Below are 17,336 nucleotides of genomic sequence, written 5' to 3'. Positions count from 1 at the left end.
CACAAGGCAGGACAGAGTCTGGTTTCTGCTTAGTCAGGGCAGCTGGGGAGCTGCTCTCTTCTCACAGGACTGCTTATGCATTTTGTGATACAGTCATTAGGTTAATAAGCTAAGACACAGAGACCAGGTTGCCCTCTGTTCACCTGGCACTTATAACCATTAGCTTTAATTACCTGATTTATTCTCCATGGCTGTTGGATTCTTGGCTGAAGAAAGCATAGCTTCAGAGGACACTGTCTTCTCCTGATAAGTGGCAGAGGGAGGAACTGAGTCCACACCTCCTACCTCTCATTGAGTGCTCTAAATTTTATGATGTTTGGCAAAAAGGGAGCTTATAATCTGTGATTGTTTCATTCTTAAAAGTATAAACTCTGCTCAGCTAGAGGTCTGTCTTCAGGAAAGGATGACACGGGCTTGGTTTGAGTAGCTGGGGAAGTTCAAGAAGTAGCTGGGAGAGAGGTGACTGCAGTCACCAAGGAAGGATTAAGAGTGAAACTGTGCTCTATATTTTGTACTCACTGGCTATAGGTAGGTCTCTGCTCCTATGTGCAAGTGATACACTCATGGGGAGAGCAGTGGTTGTTGTTTTCCTGGACTTCAGCAAAGCATTTGACACTGCTTCCCACAGCTGCCCTTCTGGACAAGCTGGCAAGGTACAGACTGGATGGAGAGTTGCAAGATGGGTAGCAAGCTGACTAACAGGCCACACTCAAACAGTGATGAAAAGTGGTTTTGACTCAGGCTGGCAGCCTGTCACAAGTGGAGTCCCCCAGGGATCAATACTGGGCCCCATGCTGTTCGACATCTTTGTAAATGATCTTGGCACAATGGCATCGAAAGCACCCTCAAGAAGCTTGCTGATGAGGCCAAACTGGGTGGTGAGGTGGACACATCAGAAGGCAGAGCCATCTTACAGAGACACCTGGACAGGCTGGAAGAGTGGGCTTAGCAAGAACTGTATGAAGTGTAACAAAGACATAACCAAAGAGCTCAGTACAGGCTGTGATCTGTGTGGCTGGGGAGCAGCCTTGCTGAAAGGTGCCCGGGTGCCCTGGTGGACAACAAGCTGAGCGTATGTCAGCAATTGCACTGCAGCCTCAGCAAGAGTCAGTCAGTCAGATCCTGGGCTATGTCCAGGACATAGCTGAAGCATTCAATTGTCTAGTTTTTCATTGTCCACTTCATCATACTAGATTTTTATGTGATGATAAAATAATACTTGTAGCTAAATGCCAACAATCTAATTATGTGTTTTCCTTCTATGTTGTGTAAATCTTTATCTGATTTGAAGGTTTCAAAGTTAATGACCAGAAATCAGAAAAGTACTAATGAACCTGCGCGTTAGAAATGTTAAGCAGACTTTCTCAGAAAGAAAGGGGTATTTGTGACAGAGGGGTCATCAGAACAGTGTATATGGCCAGTATGATAACAAAGCTGAGTTACTCTTACCTGCAATAAATCCCACCTTCTAGGAAGTCTGATTATCCCTAGATGTGTAGTTTCTAGTAGTAGGACACAACTTAGAGAGTATGATCTCACTCCCAGAGTTTTGCTTTTTGTTGTCCTTTGACATTTTGGAAATGCTTTTCCCCTTCCCTTCCCTTCCCTTCCCTTCCCTTCCCTTCCCTTCCCTTCCCTTCCCTTCCCTTCCCTTCCCTTCCCTTCCCTTCCCTTCCCTTCCCTTCCCTTCCTTTCCCTTCCCTTCCCTTCCCTTCCCTTCCCTTCCCTTCCCTTCCCTTCCCTTCCCTTCCCTTCCCTTCCCTTCCCTTCCCTTCCCTTCCCTTCCCTTCCCTTCCCTTCCCTTCCCTTCCCTTCCCTTCCCTTCCCTTCCCTTCCCTTCCCTGCAAAGGAAGCAAAGGACAGATCAGACCATCCAGTACACCTCCAGGATAGTTTACAAATGAAGCTGACAAAAAAGTGAAACAGTAACAAGAAGCTAGAGATCAATGATCTGTGGTGAAAACCTGGTGTGTACAAACCCTTAGCACAATGCAAAAGAAGATTGTATTATGGTGGGAAGGCAGAGAATGGTGGCTTTTGGTGGCAATGAGAACTAAGTCAGAGGACCCAGGAGGCCAAAAGCAGTGAAACGTGGCAAGATATTAGAGGGCAATAGCATGTAGCAGGTGATACAGAGAACTACAGGGACTCAGAACTGCAGTTTTCATGAAAGGGAGAAAAAACTATTTTTCTCCTGGCCACCTACCCAATCTACACTTGAACAAACATTGATCAGATATTGGGGAGAGGAACAATAAAAATCCATCTGTAAATGTTAACAACTTCATGGGTCATAAGGCAGATGGAGCCAGAGATGTTCAGTCTCAAAGGTACAAGGGAATTACTAAGAATGCACATACTGTGCTCTGTGTTTTAGCAGAAGCACCCCAGAAAGACACCGGGGAGGTAGCACACAGCTATCCTTGGTGCTTCTTGTACTCTTCTTCCCACACAAGTTACTCAAGTATTGCTAAGTGTTACGGAAAACAAAGCAGGATATACTCTCTTGGCTTTGGATGGGCAAAAGCACTGAAGTTAAGAGAGGAGAGCTCCAGCTTATCCTAGAAGATACACGGAAACTAACCAAGAGACTAGTGCAGCCATTAATGCTTTTTATTTTATCTTATCTTACTGTAACCTGATTGCACCATTTCAATTCTGCATTATCGAATCTTAACCTTAAGTCCTGTGAGTGATGTCATACCTGTGAAACTTAAAACTTAATTAGTCTGAGATATTACCATTTCCCTAATCTCTATTGTCCAAGATTAAGAGGAGTTAATATCTGAGAAGCTGTCAGTGATCTGAGCTGAGAACCAGTGTCACAGAGATCATGAAAGGTGGGATATCTTCCCTTTACCAGCAAAAAATCTGTGGCATGTACCAAAACCAGTGAGTGAGAGCACAGCTACAACCTGTCTGTTACATGTGAGAAACACCGGCTCACACTTAAAATTTTAAAGAGGACGAAGTCACTGGAGCAAAGGTTTATTGTACGAAGCAGCACTGAATCGGGTGCATCTCAAAGTAGAGGCACACACATCTTTAGTTTTTTAGATATTTTATACCTTTCTTTCCCGGCCGCCTGAATACCTGTCTCTCTTCTCATTGGCTGAGAAGTTGGAGCTCACATTCTTCCCGACCGCCTAAAGACACAAACCTTTAATTAACAATACATTGTTTCACAGTTTCTGCTAATATCTACTGTCTAATGTTAGTAGTTCTGCTAATATCTACTGTCTAATGTTAGTAGTTACAAACATCCTGGTGGTCATCTTCTTGATCTAGTGTCCATATCCTTCTTTTCTTCAGTCACCCCCCAGGTGGCCTTTATCCACTTATCACCTTCCACCGTCCTTTGTTCGCTTATCAGTCTACCATCAATTCGGTTCTCTTTACCTAAATGGCTTCTTGTAAACCAGAGTCTCTGGGCCATTCCAGGGTACTTGTAAGGATTAGTTAGATGCTATAACCGAGCACACAAATAGAAATATACCAAGTAGCTGAAGCAAAATTCAGCTCATTTCTCACATACATTTGGACAACAGAGGCCTCAGGACAATTTTGAACAAAACACTTATCATAATAACACATGTAAAACCTGCTGTTATTGTGTAGATCTAAGGAAGAAGGGTAGCAGCCACAGCGAACGCACAAGGTTTATCTGCTATATCTTGTAAATATGCTGGAGTAACTTGCAGGTTACCTGAACAGTATACAGTGATTTTCATGATTGTCCATTGTCTGAACAACTTTTGTAAAACTTCTATTTGCTTCTCTCCCCAGGAATACATTGTAATGGGACATTTGATCAATTTGTTTGCTGGCCTCACTCACCCCCAGGAAATGTCTCTGTTCCTTGCCCTTCGTATTTGCCGTGGTTGGAAAATGGTAATGTGGAAGTGGTAACTTCTCTTTGAGTTTATATTGCGAATCCAGCTAAAGGACAGATGGAGCTGGTCTCTCTTGTCCGGTGTTCTTTAAAGTGTCTGAGGGTTTTCTTGTCTCACCTCTTTTCAGCTCTTTTCTGAATTGAGGAACAAAATTATCGATGTTTAATTATTTACTCTTTTACTCCATCTGTGCTTGTTACAGCTCCATATTGTCTGCTATAAAGGATCATTTCCAAGATCACGTAACTGTACTGCCAGGCCTTTATTGGCAGTAACAGATTTGGGTTTCAGCTTCTGAAGTTCAACTTCTAGTGTCCCCACTGACCCCAGACATGAAGCTATGTCCCAGAAAACTGGAATAGCCAATCAAAACAGCAGCCCAAGCAGTCAGCCCTCCAGTAGGACATACGGCACCATGAGCAAGTGGTGTGGTGAAAAAACAAGCTTTCCAAGAAGACTCTTCCTGGAGGGATTGGAGCAGGGAGGCTCTCAGGAAGGGAAAAAGAATGATATCTGCAGGAGCAAAACTGTCTGAAAGCAAACAACATTCCCTTTCTCCTAAAGAAATGAAAGGGCATTCATATCACTTCAGCCTGACATTTCTGAAGCCTGCTACACAACCTTTCTTAGCTACATGTGGCATTCTTAGTTGCATTTCTAATAGTACTTGGAAGGACCAATTGTGTCCAAGTCCTTTAGTTTACAGGAGAATACTATGGGCTGCTTATCCTAGCTTTCTCTAGCCCACCTCACACATGGTTTGCTCTGTAGCATCATCATTTGTCCTTTTTTGTGCTGCTAAACATAGAAACCCAGCTGCTATCCAGCCTCACAAATAACTGCTTCTGCCAACCATTTAGAACAAATTCAGCTCTTCATCATAAACATAAAAGCATCTTCCTTCCCTCCATGTAATGAAAACTACTTTTTCCTATTTTTCTGTCTATATTTCTACAGAAGCAAGATGTAAGACATTGCACCAGGTTATGAAACTTCTAATTGTATTAACAGTAGGGAACACAGTGGGGCTGCTGTGTTACAGCATCATCTGGCATTCTCATCCATGTCACAGCACCTTAAGAGAAGAGGCAGTAGAGACAGCCCAGCTGTCTGTTTCTCGTACAGATTTTGCGGAACTGGGGTTAGGGTTGCTTGTGGTCCCCATTACCATGGCTTGTCCCATTTCCAAGACATAACTGTCTCTGGGACACTGATGGACTTGGACCAGAAATTCTTGGAAGCTTGGGGTAAATTTATTGTGGTTCAAGCCTGAGCACTGAAAAGTTAGGGTAGTCTAGAAATTAGATTTCTGATCCCATTTAACAGACACCTTCAGGTTTTTTTTCGGTGTCCAGTCTCCACACAGAGTTCTTGCTCTGTCACAGCAAACTGTGCTCCCAAAGCAGTTGTTTCAGTTCCAGATATCCTGAGCAAAATGAGATAACTCTGTTGCTGCAACCCTTAAACACTTTCTAATTCAAATATGAATGAAAAAGCTTAGATCTGATTAGAAATAAATGAAAGGCAGCTGCTGAGGACAACATAAAACAAACATCAACCAGGGTCCCCATATCATTCTTCTGATGTTGTAAGCAAATTCTTAATCAGTATAAACTAGGACAATGCAGTCAAAGCCAAGAAAGTTTCACTGGTTCTCAGCACCTGCTGATCAGACCCCAAAGCGCATAAATAGAACACCAGAGTTTCAGAGAAACATCATTCCCTAATCAAAATATGCTCTTCCTCCTACAATTTTGACTACACAGCCTGGGCAATGAGCTACCCATACATGATGGAATTTAGGAGCTTAATGAGGAAAAACTAATAAAGTGAGAGGTGGCTTTTCTTTTGGACGTAGTAACAATGTGTTTTTTGTAAATAGCAGGTACATTCTGGAATTTTATTTCTGCTGGATGGCATTCCTACTTTGTCCTATGTAAATATGAAAAATACATTGTCAAAGACAAAAGTGGGTTTTATTCCTTTTTTTTGAGTTGGGGTGGGGTAGTGTCTATTGCTGTTGTATAAGAGGGAAATCTTTAAAACATGTATGAAAACCAAAAATCTTTATTTTGACCTTTCAAACTAAACCTCTGTTTACTTTCAGGAAGTGAAGGATATGTATACAGAGTCTGCTTGGATGAGGGGACTTGGCAAACAAAGGAAAACTCCACAGACATTTGGAGAGATAGTTCAGAATGTTCTGAGAAAAATCATTTCAAAAAAAAAGTAAGTATGCTTTATATTGTGGTTTAATACTTTAATCTTCTTGATCCCTTCTTGAGTAACCGATAAAACATTTCCACTGAATACCTGCAAAAGATGTTCAGATTTCATTTAGATTACCAAATGGAAACAGAGGAAAGATTAAGGAGGGAGATTCCTGCTTTAGATGCCACAAGTTATTTTCTGTTCAGAGTCCAGTGTTCGTGTGTTGAATTTCTCCTAATAAAATTAAAAAAGACTGCAACTTGACAAGCAAATAACCTAAGTTCAAAGCATCCTTGAGTACTGTGTCCAGTTTTGGGCCCCTCACTACAGGAAAGACATTGAGGTGCTGGAGCGTGTCCAGGAAAGGGCAAAGAAGCTGGTGAGGAGTTTGTGGTGGAGCACAAGTCTTATGAGGAGAGGCTGAGGGAGCTGGGGGTGTTCAGCCTGGGGAAAAGGAGGCTGAGGGGAGACCTTCTCGCTCTCTACAACTCCCTGAAAGGAGGGTGTAGCCAGGGGGGGTCGGTCCCTTCTCCCAAGGAACAGGTCATAGGAAAAGAGGAAATGGCCTCAAGTTGCACCAGGGGAGGTTCAGATTGGATATTAGGTAAAAGTTTTACACTGAAAGGGTTATTAAACCTTGGAACAGGCTGCCCAGGGAAGGGGTTGAGTCACCATCACTGACAGTATTTAAAAGACAGGTAGACATAGTGTTTGGAGATATGGTTTAGTGATGGTCTTTGTCAGTGTTAGGTTGATGGTTGGACTAGATGATCTGAAAGGTCCCTCCCAGCCAAGACGATCCTATGATTCTATTAGTCTATGATCCCATCATCTGCCCCAAATCGCTGTAGTCTGCCAAGGCCAGACAACTTCATTCCCTGCTTCCAGAGCTTTTTAGCACTTAATGAACCGTTAACTGGTGCTTTCAAATTCAAAACTGGTGCTTTCTGGTGCTTTCAAATGCAAAGCTGATGCTTTCAATTCAAAACTGGTGCTAGTTACAGGTTGAAGAATTCATTACAATGCAAATGCCATCCTTCCCAGTCATGCAGCAGCCTGAGCGCTGGGCTTTGTCAGCAGGGGCGAATGGCTTCCCTGAGCTGAACAAAGAGTAAACCAGATACTATGACCTCGACAGCGCTCAGCTCTTCTTACTGAGGGTAAAATGAAAACAATTGATCATCTCCGGTTTGTGAAGCTGGGAATCACACTCTTGCTCTGCAGCTGCAGAGAAGTCTGCCTCCTGTTCTCTGCTCGATGGCCACCCGCTCCCACCCCGGGCAGGGTGAGGGGCAGGGAAAGGACTGTCCAAGCCGTAACAGGGACCTGATCCTGCTGCACCACTGAGCAAGGACTTGCAACAAATGCAGCAGAGTTTCAGATAATAGTAAAGTATGCAGCTTATCTGGTTTCAGCCTCTTGTAACTTCTTTTGCCATGGAGTTCAGTTTAGCTGATAACAAAATTAAGTCTCCTAGGTAAGCACTGCTTACTGTTGATTATTTTTTCCTTTTTAGTGCTTTATTGGGTGAGCACTGTTACTGTTTATTACTTTCTTGAGTAACATTACTTTATTGATCACTTTATTCAACACTATTAGTTCAAGATCCCCATGTACTACTAAGTTTTTACTGAACTCTTTATATAGTAAGTACATGAACTTCCAAACTTACAGTTTATTTATACAAGTGTGATAAATATTCTTAAGTACTGAGAGTTTTTCATAGTTTGTAGACCATTCTGGATTGCAAAGTTGTGGGTGGGAGACACATTAATTCATCTTGTGTGGTAGCATGTGTGGTAGCAGACAATTTCTCTGAAAGCTTTAGCAACTTTATCACCACTAAATATGGTTTTGTACCTGTTTGTCGTATTTAGTGGAAAACCCCAAGACGCTAGAAATAACCCAGAGCTTGTATCTGCACACACTGGAGAAATCAACTTGATTTCATCTGCTTTGGAGTTGCAAAATTGTCACAGCCGGGTTGATAACTCATGCATTTTATTAGGTTCATGCCTGTTTGAATGTTTTCATGGAGCAGAGTGACTAATGGCTGTGCTATGGGAATATCCTGCACACACACTGTTCTCCCTGGGCACTTTCACCCTCTCCAAGAGAGCTTCTACCAGCAGGCAAAGCTCACCCGTGCTATCCAGATAGTACTCATTAGTGTAAATTGATTAGGGACAACTACTGGCACTGAGTAGTAAGAATTCACAAAGAAAACAGCAAAATCACTGAGAAGACAAAGGTTCCAAGAAAATCTTTGCAGGCCAAATATGGATTATGAAAGTCATATATCCTGTGTCTCTCTCCCCTCTGCAGAGAAGCTTTTCTTGAGCTAGAAAAGCAATATGAAGATATGAGAGGTAGACATAAGCAGATAAATGGAAAAACTTAGCAAGAAGAAATGTTAAATGAAGCAAAGCGAAAAGAAAGTGAGAGTCTCTCTTCCTCCTCTGAGTTCTTAGTCATCATTCAAAGACATTCTAAGACAGCTCTAAATTTTTTTTTTTTTTCTTTGAACTCATGGCAGAAGTCAGTTGATTTCAATGACTAGACAGAGCTGACTCTCAAAATTGTACAGACACAACCGGTCTGTAGCTGCGTCCCCAGGCCACACAGAGTAATTACACTTGTGTGTACAGGTTGAGTTAGTTGATCTCTGCAGTTATTAAACGACCAGGATCCATTTGATGCATGTAATCATGGCAATGATTAGTTGTAAATCAGGCTGTGAATGGTGTTCGCGTAGGAGCAATCCGGAATGAGACTGGGAGTCCCTTCGAATTTAAAACGAAACTAAGGCTGTCTGCAAGTGTCTCTGTCATGCAGTGATTTAATGAGGCAGTATAGGGACCAGAAACCTCCACTGGCTACCTTGGAAAGCAAAGAAGTTGGACTCAAAAGTTTCTGAGCTGTGTTCATGTTCTGCCTTCCTGCCTGCATGTATAACACATTTTTCTTCTTTGCTCCTAGGAAGAAGAACATAAATTACTTACCACATTACAGTTGTTGTACACTATAGGATATTATTTTTCTCTCATCTCACTTGTATTAGCTCTCCTTATACTTTCTTTCCTCAGGTTAGTACAAATTTACATGTGTTTTAAAAGTACAGAACCTAGTATGCACACTTATTTTCAGGTAATTTAACTTATTGCTCAGCTTCTGATGTAAATAACTTGTATTTTCCTAATAAGAATTATAAAAGCAATTCCTAAGCAAAATCAATTGATGGCAACAATTTTAATACAACAGTATTTTTTTTATTTCTGCAAATTAAATATATTCCAGAGGATTCATACATTATTTTTTCTCCCACAGAAAACTTCACTGCACAAGAAACTACATCCATATGAATTTATTTGCATCTTTTATCCTGCGTGCCACAGCAGTTCTTATAAAAGACACTGTATACTACAATATTTACTCCAAAAGACCAAACGACGAAACTGGATGGATATTGTACCTCGGTCCTGAGGTAATTTGTTAGTTCATTGCTAACAATAAATGTGAGCTGCTAGTGGCAGTAAGAGTTACCGTTTTGGAAGTTTGCCATATGACAACAAGTTTTGAGGAGTTTGTTAGTTGAGCTTTGAATGCTGAAATTTTGCTGATAAAACTTGGGGTAATCAAGAAAAAAATCTGATAAATTGTAATAGATTGGTTATATATGATGCCTTGTATTAAAAAGTTGAATTAATCAATAGTTATATTTAGAAACATCCCATTAAGCAAAACAACATGCACCTGTAGTTTTTAGGAAAAAATCTATGCATTTATTTGGCACTTTTATGACACTATATTTGTTCACTCTTGGTATGCATAGCACAATGCAATGCACACAAATCTTGCTATTGAGACAATATTATCAAACTGTATTTGCTGGGAAAAAACACTAAAAGAGAAAAAAATATAGTTTAAAGGCTTTTCTGTGTTAATATATGCTAATTTTCTTACACTTGTTTAGATAATGGAATGACTACATCTCTCATTTGCAACCACTGTAGATATACTATACATGTATGATGCTGTATGAATATAGTTTGCCCATATCAACAAGCAAAATTACCTGCAAGATGTTAATGGTGACTGTTATATAAATAGCTCATCAGTAAAAATTCTGATATGCAGATCACAACAAAGAACATATATCCCAGACCACACTGTCATTGTCTTTTCCTACTTGGCACTTCCACTCAAACTCTCTGACAATGTAGAAGCCTTTAAATTATTTCACTCCCCTCACGCCTCTCCCAAGCAGCAAGGAGAGTCTTGTGAGATATGCGACCAAACCACAGTTATATCACAACCATGTGCTAGTTTTAAAACGCTTGCTAAAGAAACAAGAGAAAAACAGGATTTTTCAGAGCTTTTATATATTAACAATGATTCCTGGTCTCTCATTTCTACAGATTGTAACCATTTGCAGGACTGCCCAGTTTTTCTTGCATTACTTTGTTGGGGCAAATTATTTTTGGCTATTAGTAGAAGGAATTTATCTGCATACGTTATTGATAACTGTTGTACTCTCTGAAAGACGACTGCTACAGACATATATTGTGATAGGATGGGGTAAGTACATAACAATTTCCAGGTTCTTGTTTCTGCGGTGTTTTATTGAGTCAGTGGTGGATACTTTGTAGTTAAGAAAAAAAAAAAAAAATCTGAACACTTTGTTTGTTTGTTTTTTGTGGGTTTTTTTTGTATTTTTTTTTTGTGTTTGTTTTAAAGTTAACAATTGTCAGTAAGGTATGTCAGCAGTGATACCATTCAGTGCAGTTCAGGTTGATCTGCAGATACAGGAAATGGGTACATTGTTTCATAAGAAAACAGTAGCCTAGTGGACAGAACAAGAAGAAATTTGACTGTATTTGGCTGTATTTTCTATCATCACTATTACAGTACAATCAGCAACTTCATTTTCTTCCTTTATTATAGAGCTTCTACATAGCAAAGATGTCTAAATATTAACAATTTTCTTTTATATGGTCACCTCCCTAGCTCACCTTAAAGTTCTGAAGTGTACTTTAAGTTAGAGGACAATCTGAAACACTGCATGATTCAGACCTTATATTTCAGGCATTTTTCATGGAATAGAATCATAGAATCATAGAATCACAGAATGGTTAGAGTTGGAAGGGACCTTAAAGATCATTGAGTTTCAACCCCCCCTGCCATGGGCAGGGACACCTCCACTAGACCAGGTTGCTCAAGCCCCATCCAGCCTGGCCTTAAACACTTCCAGGGATGGGGCATCCACAACTTCTCTGGGCAACCTGTTCCAGTGCCTCACTACCCTCACAGTAAAGAATTTCTTCCCAATATCTAATCTAAATCTCCCCTCTTCCAGTTTAAAACCATTACCCCTTGTCCTGTCACTACACTTCCTGACAAAGAGTCCCTCTCTGGCTCTCCTGTAGGCTCCCTTCAGATATTGGAAGGCTTCTATGAGGTCTCCCCAGAGCCTTCTCTTCTCCAGGCTGAACAACCCCAGCTCTCTCAGCCTGTCTTCATAGGGGAGGTGCTCCATCCCTCTGATCATCTTCGTGGCCCTCTGCTGGACCCGTTCCAACAGGTCCCTGTCCTTCCTGTGTTGAGGACTCCATGAATAAAGACAATGTAAAGTTAGTTACAAGCATTTGGACAACTTTGTGTAAATTATGTTGTGTAATCTGACAATTACATTTGTTGCTTACTCAAAGACCATAATTCTGTATCTTGCCTGGACAAAGGGGAAAATCAAGGTTTCCCAATTCCCAATGATCATCTAAAATCTACCTGTACAACTCTCAGGCATTTGAAGGTTTTAAATGAAGATTAAAAATGTACTCTTAGACAATATGTAGGTTTGTTGCAAGAGTTATTGATTCAAATCCAGTGGCCCGAGCTAAGGAGGAGGATAGTATGGATGGCCATAAGAATTTCTGACTTCTGAAGAGTTCACTATCACTATGTCTATTGAACTATATTGTCAAATGTAAAATTGTGTATCCAGGACCGTGGGACTATAGTGTATAGCCCAAGGGGAAAAAAAAAAAAAAAAAAGGAAAAGTTATTTTTAGTAGGATTTTATTGTGGTAGATGATTATATAGTTGTGAATAAATTATTCCATATTTGCCGTACTGTACTGCTTGCTAATATTATCTACTGAAGATAAACAAGTATGATTTTAAAGAGGAGTTTAAACTCAAACATAAATAGCTTAAGCAAATGGCAGCTAAGATTGAAATTATAATCATTACAGTTGGAATGCTACAATATTTACACATTTAAATGAAATTTTTGATTATTGTTATCGAGGCTGGAATAAACAGTTTGACAGTAATTCATGTCATTCAGTTTTAGTTGTCTAAAAGTTATACTATGCTCTCTCTGTAACAATTGCAGGGAATGAAGGCAGTTCACTAATTCTCTTTGACATCTATCTTACCTCTTGAATTTTGAAATGGGAATTGGATAGCATCTAAAAAAATAGCCTACCGGAGAAATTCCTAGAATTAACTGAATTTCAGACAAGGCCATTTTTCATGCTTTTCTAATATGACTGTATTAATCTATAAACAAAGGACCATTGTTGTAGAAAAATGCTAACCATGAAAGCAAGATCCAAACCAGGACTTCAGCATCTAAAATACCACACAGGGGGGAACCTGAGCAAAAAAGTTTCAAAGGCATGATATAAAAACCTGTTGAAGTATACAACATAACTTAATTTAGGACAAAACTATCTGGTCTGAGAGAATAAAGATCCACTAAATAAGCCGGAAACCTTAACAGTCTTTTATGAAAATGGCTTGCGTTTACTACTACTGATGAGATTAAAAGACACGTGATTTTTGTCGCTTAAGGCATTTGAACCAGATTTTGAGTATGCATGAGCCCGTATTGTATGCATTGTTCCAAAGTACGGTTCAGCAGATTGCTTCACTTTGTGCATTGTGTAATCTTGTTATCAGAGATCAATAAAAAAGTACTCAGACCCAGTAATTTTGGCAGTGGTACATTTAATTTTGGAGAATTAAATCAGTTAGTTACAAGTGAATGTAAAACTCATAGTTGACATTGTGCCATTTTTTTCCTTTTGTTAACAATAAGAACACCTATGCTCTTTTCTTTTTGTTTTACAGTTTTAAATCTGAAATAAGATTTTATTTAGCTTCCTGTAACAGCAGAATTCTAGCAGGCTGTTCAACACCTCAAACATCTTAGCTCTTTAAAGACCAGATAAAAACTAGGATATTTCCAGAAGTTAAGAAATTCAGGTTGTTTTAGTCTAGCCTTGTGAGAAACTGAGGAGTTCTGAGGCCTTGATGATAAATGTAGAGCCTTCGTGATTAACTTGACAACAATTTAATAAGGTAGAAAGAGGTGAGAGTACATAACAAGGAGGTGTTTGCAATGGGAACACACGTTTTTAGAAATGTCAGTCCATGCATATAAAGCAAGTACCATAATCTCAGGAAAGTTTCATTTCCATGTTTAAAACAAAAATGTTGATCTATTGTTTATATCAAAATTATGTCATTGTAAAGCATAATCTGACATTTTGACATCAGATCAGAACGGAGTTTCAGAAAAAATCATTGCTTTTACTTGAGGAAGTATGTACAATGAGGAAGGGTATGTTTAATTGCATACTTGGAAAAATGTTATTTTTTTCACATCTGAAACAGAAGCTTTGATCTTCATTCTCATTAACTTTATCAAGTTAACAGAGTAAACAATTTGATGGATATCAGTGTTTAATAACTATGATGAAGAGATGAGGAAAGCCTAAACAAACTAGTCATCAATCATTTGGAACACAGTACCTCAAAGTCAATATTAGATACTCAGATGCAGTTCTTCCAGGTTCCAAGGTAGATGTGAAATTCCACATATAAAATCTTTTTTCACCAAATCCACTCACACATTTAAGATGAGAAGAACATGTACATATATGCCAGTATATTACAGCTCAGATTTGGTGACCTAAATCTAGCTACATACTGCAACATCTCTATGGAGGATGATGTTTTGTCAGGACAAACACTAACCAGAAACTGTTTCAAATTCAAATATTGCATTTGGGTACTTGGAGAGAAATTTGCTGGTTAGAATTGTCTCAGGTCTTGTCGCAAAACAAGTCTAGTTTCTCAAGGTAAAGGCTCCTGATAAAAAAGGAGATAAAATACTCTCCTATATCCTTTTCTGCACAGTCAATGGTGAGTTGCAAGTATCCCAGACCAACTTCCTTATGTTTACAGGGAAATCAAGTAGTTAAGATTAAGAAAGTGAAAACTTTCCTGGTTATTTAACTATGAAGTCAAGCTCCATATGATTAAAACAATTCTATATTTTTTCATCCTGAGGCCATCTCCCAACCTCTGTCGCTCCTCTGCTCCCCCTGTGTTTGAGTTCTCTGAGTCGTGCTTTCATATCAGACTTCCTGTGGGTTCTCAGAATCAGGTAGTGCTCAAATCTTTAGTTTAGTCTACATAATGGAGAAGGGGATTCATTTTGTCTAAGGTTAAATTTAGGTAACTAGTATTGAGACCCTCTCTAGAACCAAAGGAAGAAGACAAGTAACTTTGAAGAGTGAATTATTGCAATATTTAAGAGAAGTGGGATATTACATTAATCCTTTCATACATCTCTAGATATAGTCACTTTGGAACTTGTCCTATTTCCTACAGCATTCTTTTCTCCGGCCTTACCTGTATTCATCCACTATGGTAATGTGAAGATTATTTTTCAAGCTTACAGTTTTGAACACGCTATCCCATTTTTGATGGCACTCCTTTTCCACTTTTGCTTCTTCCTCATCAGATATTAACCACTTTCCTTCATTTTCACACTCATTTCCATCTTCCTCATCTATTAAAAGTTTCTGTCAAAGCATAACACCACACTTAATTGTGCATTTCCTAGCCTCTGGGCTTTCTCCTCTGCTGCACCTTGCACTTAAGAGGGTCCTTCTCACCATTCATGCCTTGATTTCTCTGTTCCCTCTCACATTCCTCTTTAAAGATCCTTTGTGCTATATTAATATCGCTGTATTAGCATATAGGCTGCTGACACAGCAAGACCACTGTCTTTCACACCAGTTAGTGTTGTCTCATTGCTTCCTCACTCTTCCCACCTCTCTAAATTGATTTGTTGCTTTGATCATGAGCTCATTGGAACAGGAACTAATAATTTTATTCCTTTATCAAACTGCAACAGGACAAGTCTATTAAGAAATTTGCTCACTACTGTAAGAGTATAAGTAATAAAGATCATCTCCCTGTCAGTCCCACTCCATTTCTCTCATACCTGTATCATGTTCATTGATTTCCTAAAGACTTTTTTCCCACTAATTAGCTTAATTTCTTATTTATATTTACTGGAATTACTATTAAGAGGGGACATCTAGAACCTGTTTTAGACACATGTAGTACTGCTGCTGCTGAGCCAGCAGGGGCGAAGCCTGCTTACATCTGCTGAAACACACTTCCTCAGCTACTGTCCAAGAACTGCACTTGATAACATCACCTCATCCTCACAGCTATCATCTTTCCCTGTAAGACAGCCTCATATTCCCCAGAACATGTACCTCCTGCCCCAAGTGGTCCATACTCCGATTGGTCTCTCAGATCCACTGGTTGTACCAATGTCATCCTCCACAAAAGTGAGACCCTTTCTATCTCTTTCTTCATTTTACCCACTCAGAGGTCCATTATCTCTGAAAGTATTTTGCTTCTGGCCCTTTCCCTGTATTGCCGCATTCCAGCTCTCACCATGACTTTAGCTAGTGTCCCAGAATCTTGAATAGATCCTGTTCTGACCCCAGTGACCCACATCTTTTCTTTCTGTCACATGTACCAGGAAATCTGTGTGTTATTGGGCTGAGAATCCAGTCAAACACCTGCCTTCTGTAGCTCCCATGCCTTGTGCTTGTGATTGAAGCTTGTGCCTGCACATTTGTAGACTCACTGGAATGGTGTAATAATCCTTTATTTCAGGGTTTTTTTTCTGTCTGCTATGATCTCCAGGAGGAGGGGCAACAATAGGGGAATGGGGACCATAGAATCATAGAATGGTTAGAGTTGGAAGGGACCTTAAAGATCATCAAGTTCCAACCCCCCTGCCATGGGCAGGGACACCTCCACTAGAGCAGGTTGCTCAAAGCCCCGTCCAACCTGGCCTTAAACACCTCAAGGGATGGGGCATTCACAACTTCTCTGGGCAACCTGTTCCAGTGCCTCACTACCCTCACAGTAAAGAATTTCTTTCTGGTATCTAATCTAAATCTCCCCTCTTCCAATTTAAAACCATTACCCCTTGTCCTGTCACTACACTTCCTGACAAATAGCCCCTCTCTGGCTCTCCTGTAGGCTCCCTTCAGATATTGGAAGGCTTCTATGAGGTCTCCCCAGAGCCTTCTCTTCTCCAGGCTGAACAACCCCAGCTCTCTCAGCCTGTCTTCGTAGCAGAGGTGCTCCATCCCTCTGATCATCTTCGTGGCCCTCTGCTGGACCCATTCCAACAGGTCCCTGTCCTTCCTGTGTTGAGGACTCCAAAGCTGGACACAGTACTCCAGGTGGGGTCTCACAAGTAGAGGGGTAGAATCACCTCCCGCGACCTGCTGGCCACACTTCTCTTGATGCAGCCCAGGATGCGGTTGGCTTTCTGGGCTGCCAGTGCACACTGCCGGCTCATGTTGAGCTTCTCACCCACGAGCACTCCCAAGTCCTTCTCCTCAAGGCTGCTCTCAATCCATTCTCTGCCCAACATGTATTTGTGCCTGGGATTGCCACGTCCCAGGTGCAGGACCCTGCACTTGGCTTGGTTGAACTTCATGCAATTTGCATGAGCTAGGAAAGGCAAGCCAGGAAAGCAAGCCTTTGTCAGCTGTTTTAATTAACTAGACAGAGTTCTGTGCCTTCACTGAAAATTCTTTAAGGTTCAACAAATAAAAATGTTGACAACTGGTGCCTTAGGTAGTTTGTGAGGCCTTAAGTGCCAATTATTTTGAATTCTCAGGGTCAGGAATTTAGATTTGGACAGATCAGCAGTGTATGGGTATGTATATATATATATATATATCAATCTGAAAATTCAACTATACAATGAAATTTCATTTTGTTTTTGAACTAAAAAGGGGGAAAGATGGAATCAGGTTGATTTTTGTACAATTCTAAACAGAAGACTGAAAAGCATATGTCTTTGTACCACGCACTACTGTAACATATCTGTGTTTTTTA

At 40.3% G+C, this 17,336-nt stretch overlaps 1 protein-coding gene across 1 annotated transcript in view; it reads left to right on the top strand.

The window, feature by feature from the left end:
• GLP2R (glucagon like peptide 2 receptor) overlaps positions 1-17,336 on the top strand; it is a 44,025-nt gene that overhangs the window by 10,448 nt on the left and 16,241 nt on the right. Inside the window, exons 3-7 of the mRNA XM_074160112.1 lie at positions 3,787-3,891; positions 6,001-6,126; positions 9,088-9,190; positions 9,432-9,588; positions 10,523-10,682. Of these exons, the coding sequence (XP_074016213.1) occupies positions 3,787-3,891; positions 6,001-6,126; positions 9,088-9,190; positions 9,432-9,588; positions 10,523-10,682 (651 nt within the window). The remainder of the gene's footprint in view (positions 1-3,786; positions 3,892-6,000; positions 6,127-9,087; positions 9,191-9,431; positions 9,589-10,522; positions 10,683-17,336) is intronic.

This window comes from Numenius arquata, chromosome 17, assembly GCF_964106895.1.
Source record: "Numenius arquata chromosome 17, bNumArq3.hap1.1, whole genome shotgun sequence".
NCBI lineage: Eukaryota > Metazoa > Chordata > Aves > Charadriiformes > Scolopacidae > Numenius > Numenius arquata.
This window is presented reverse-complemented; position numbering and strand designations above follow the sequence as displayed.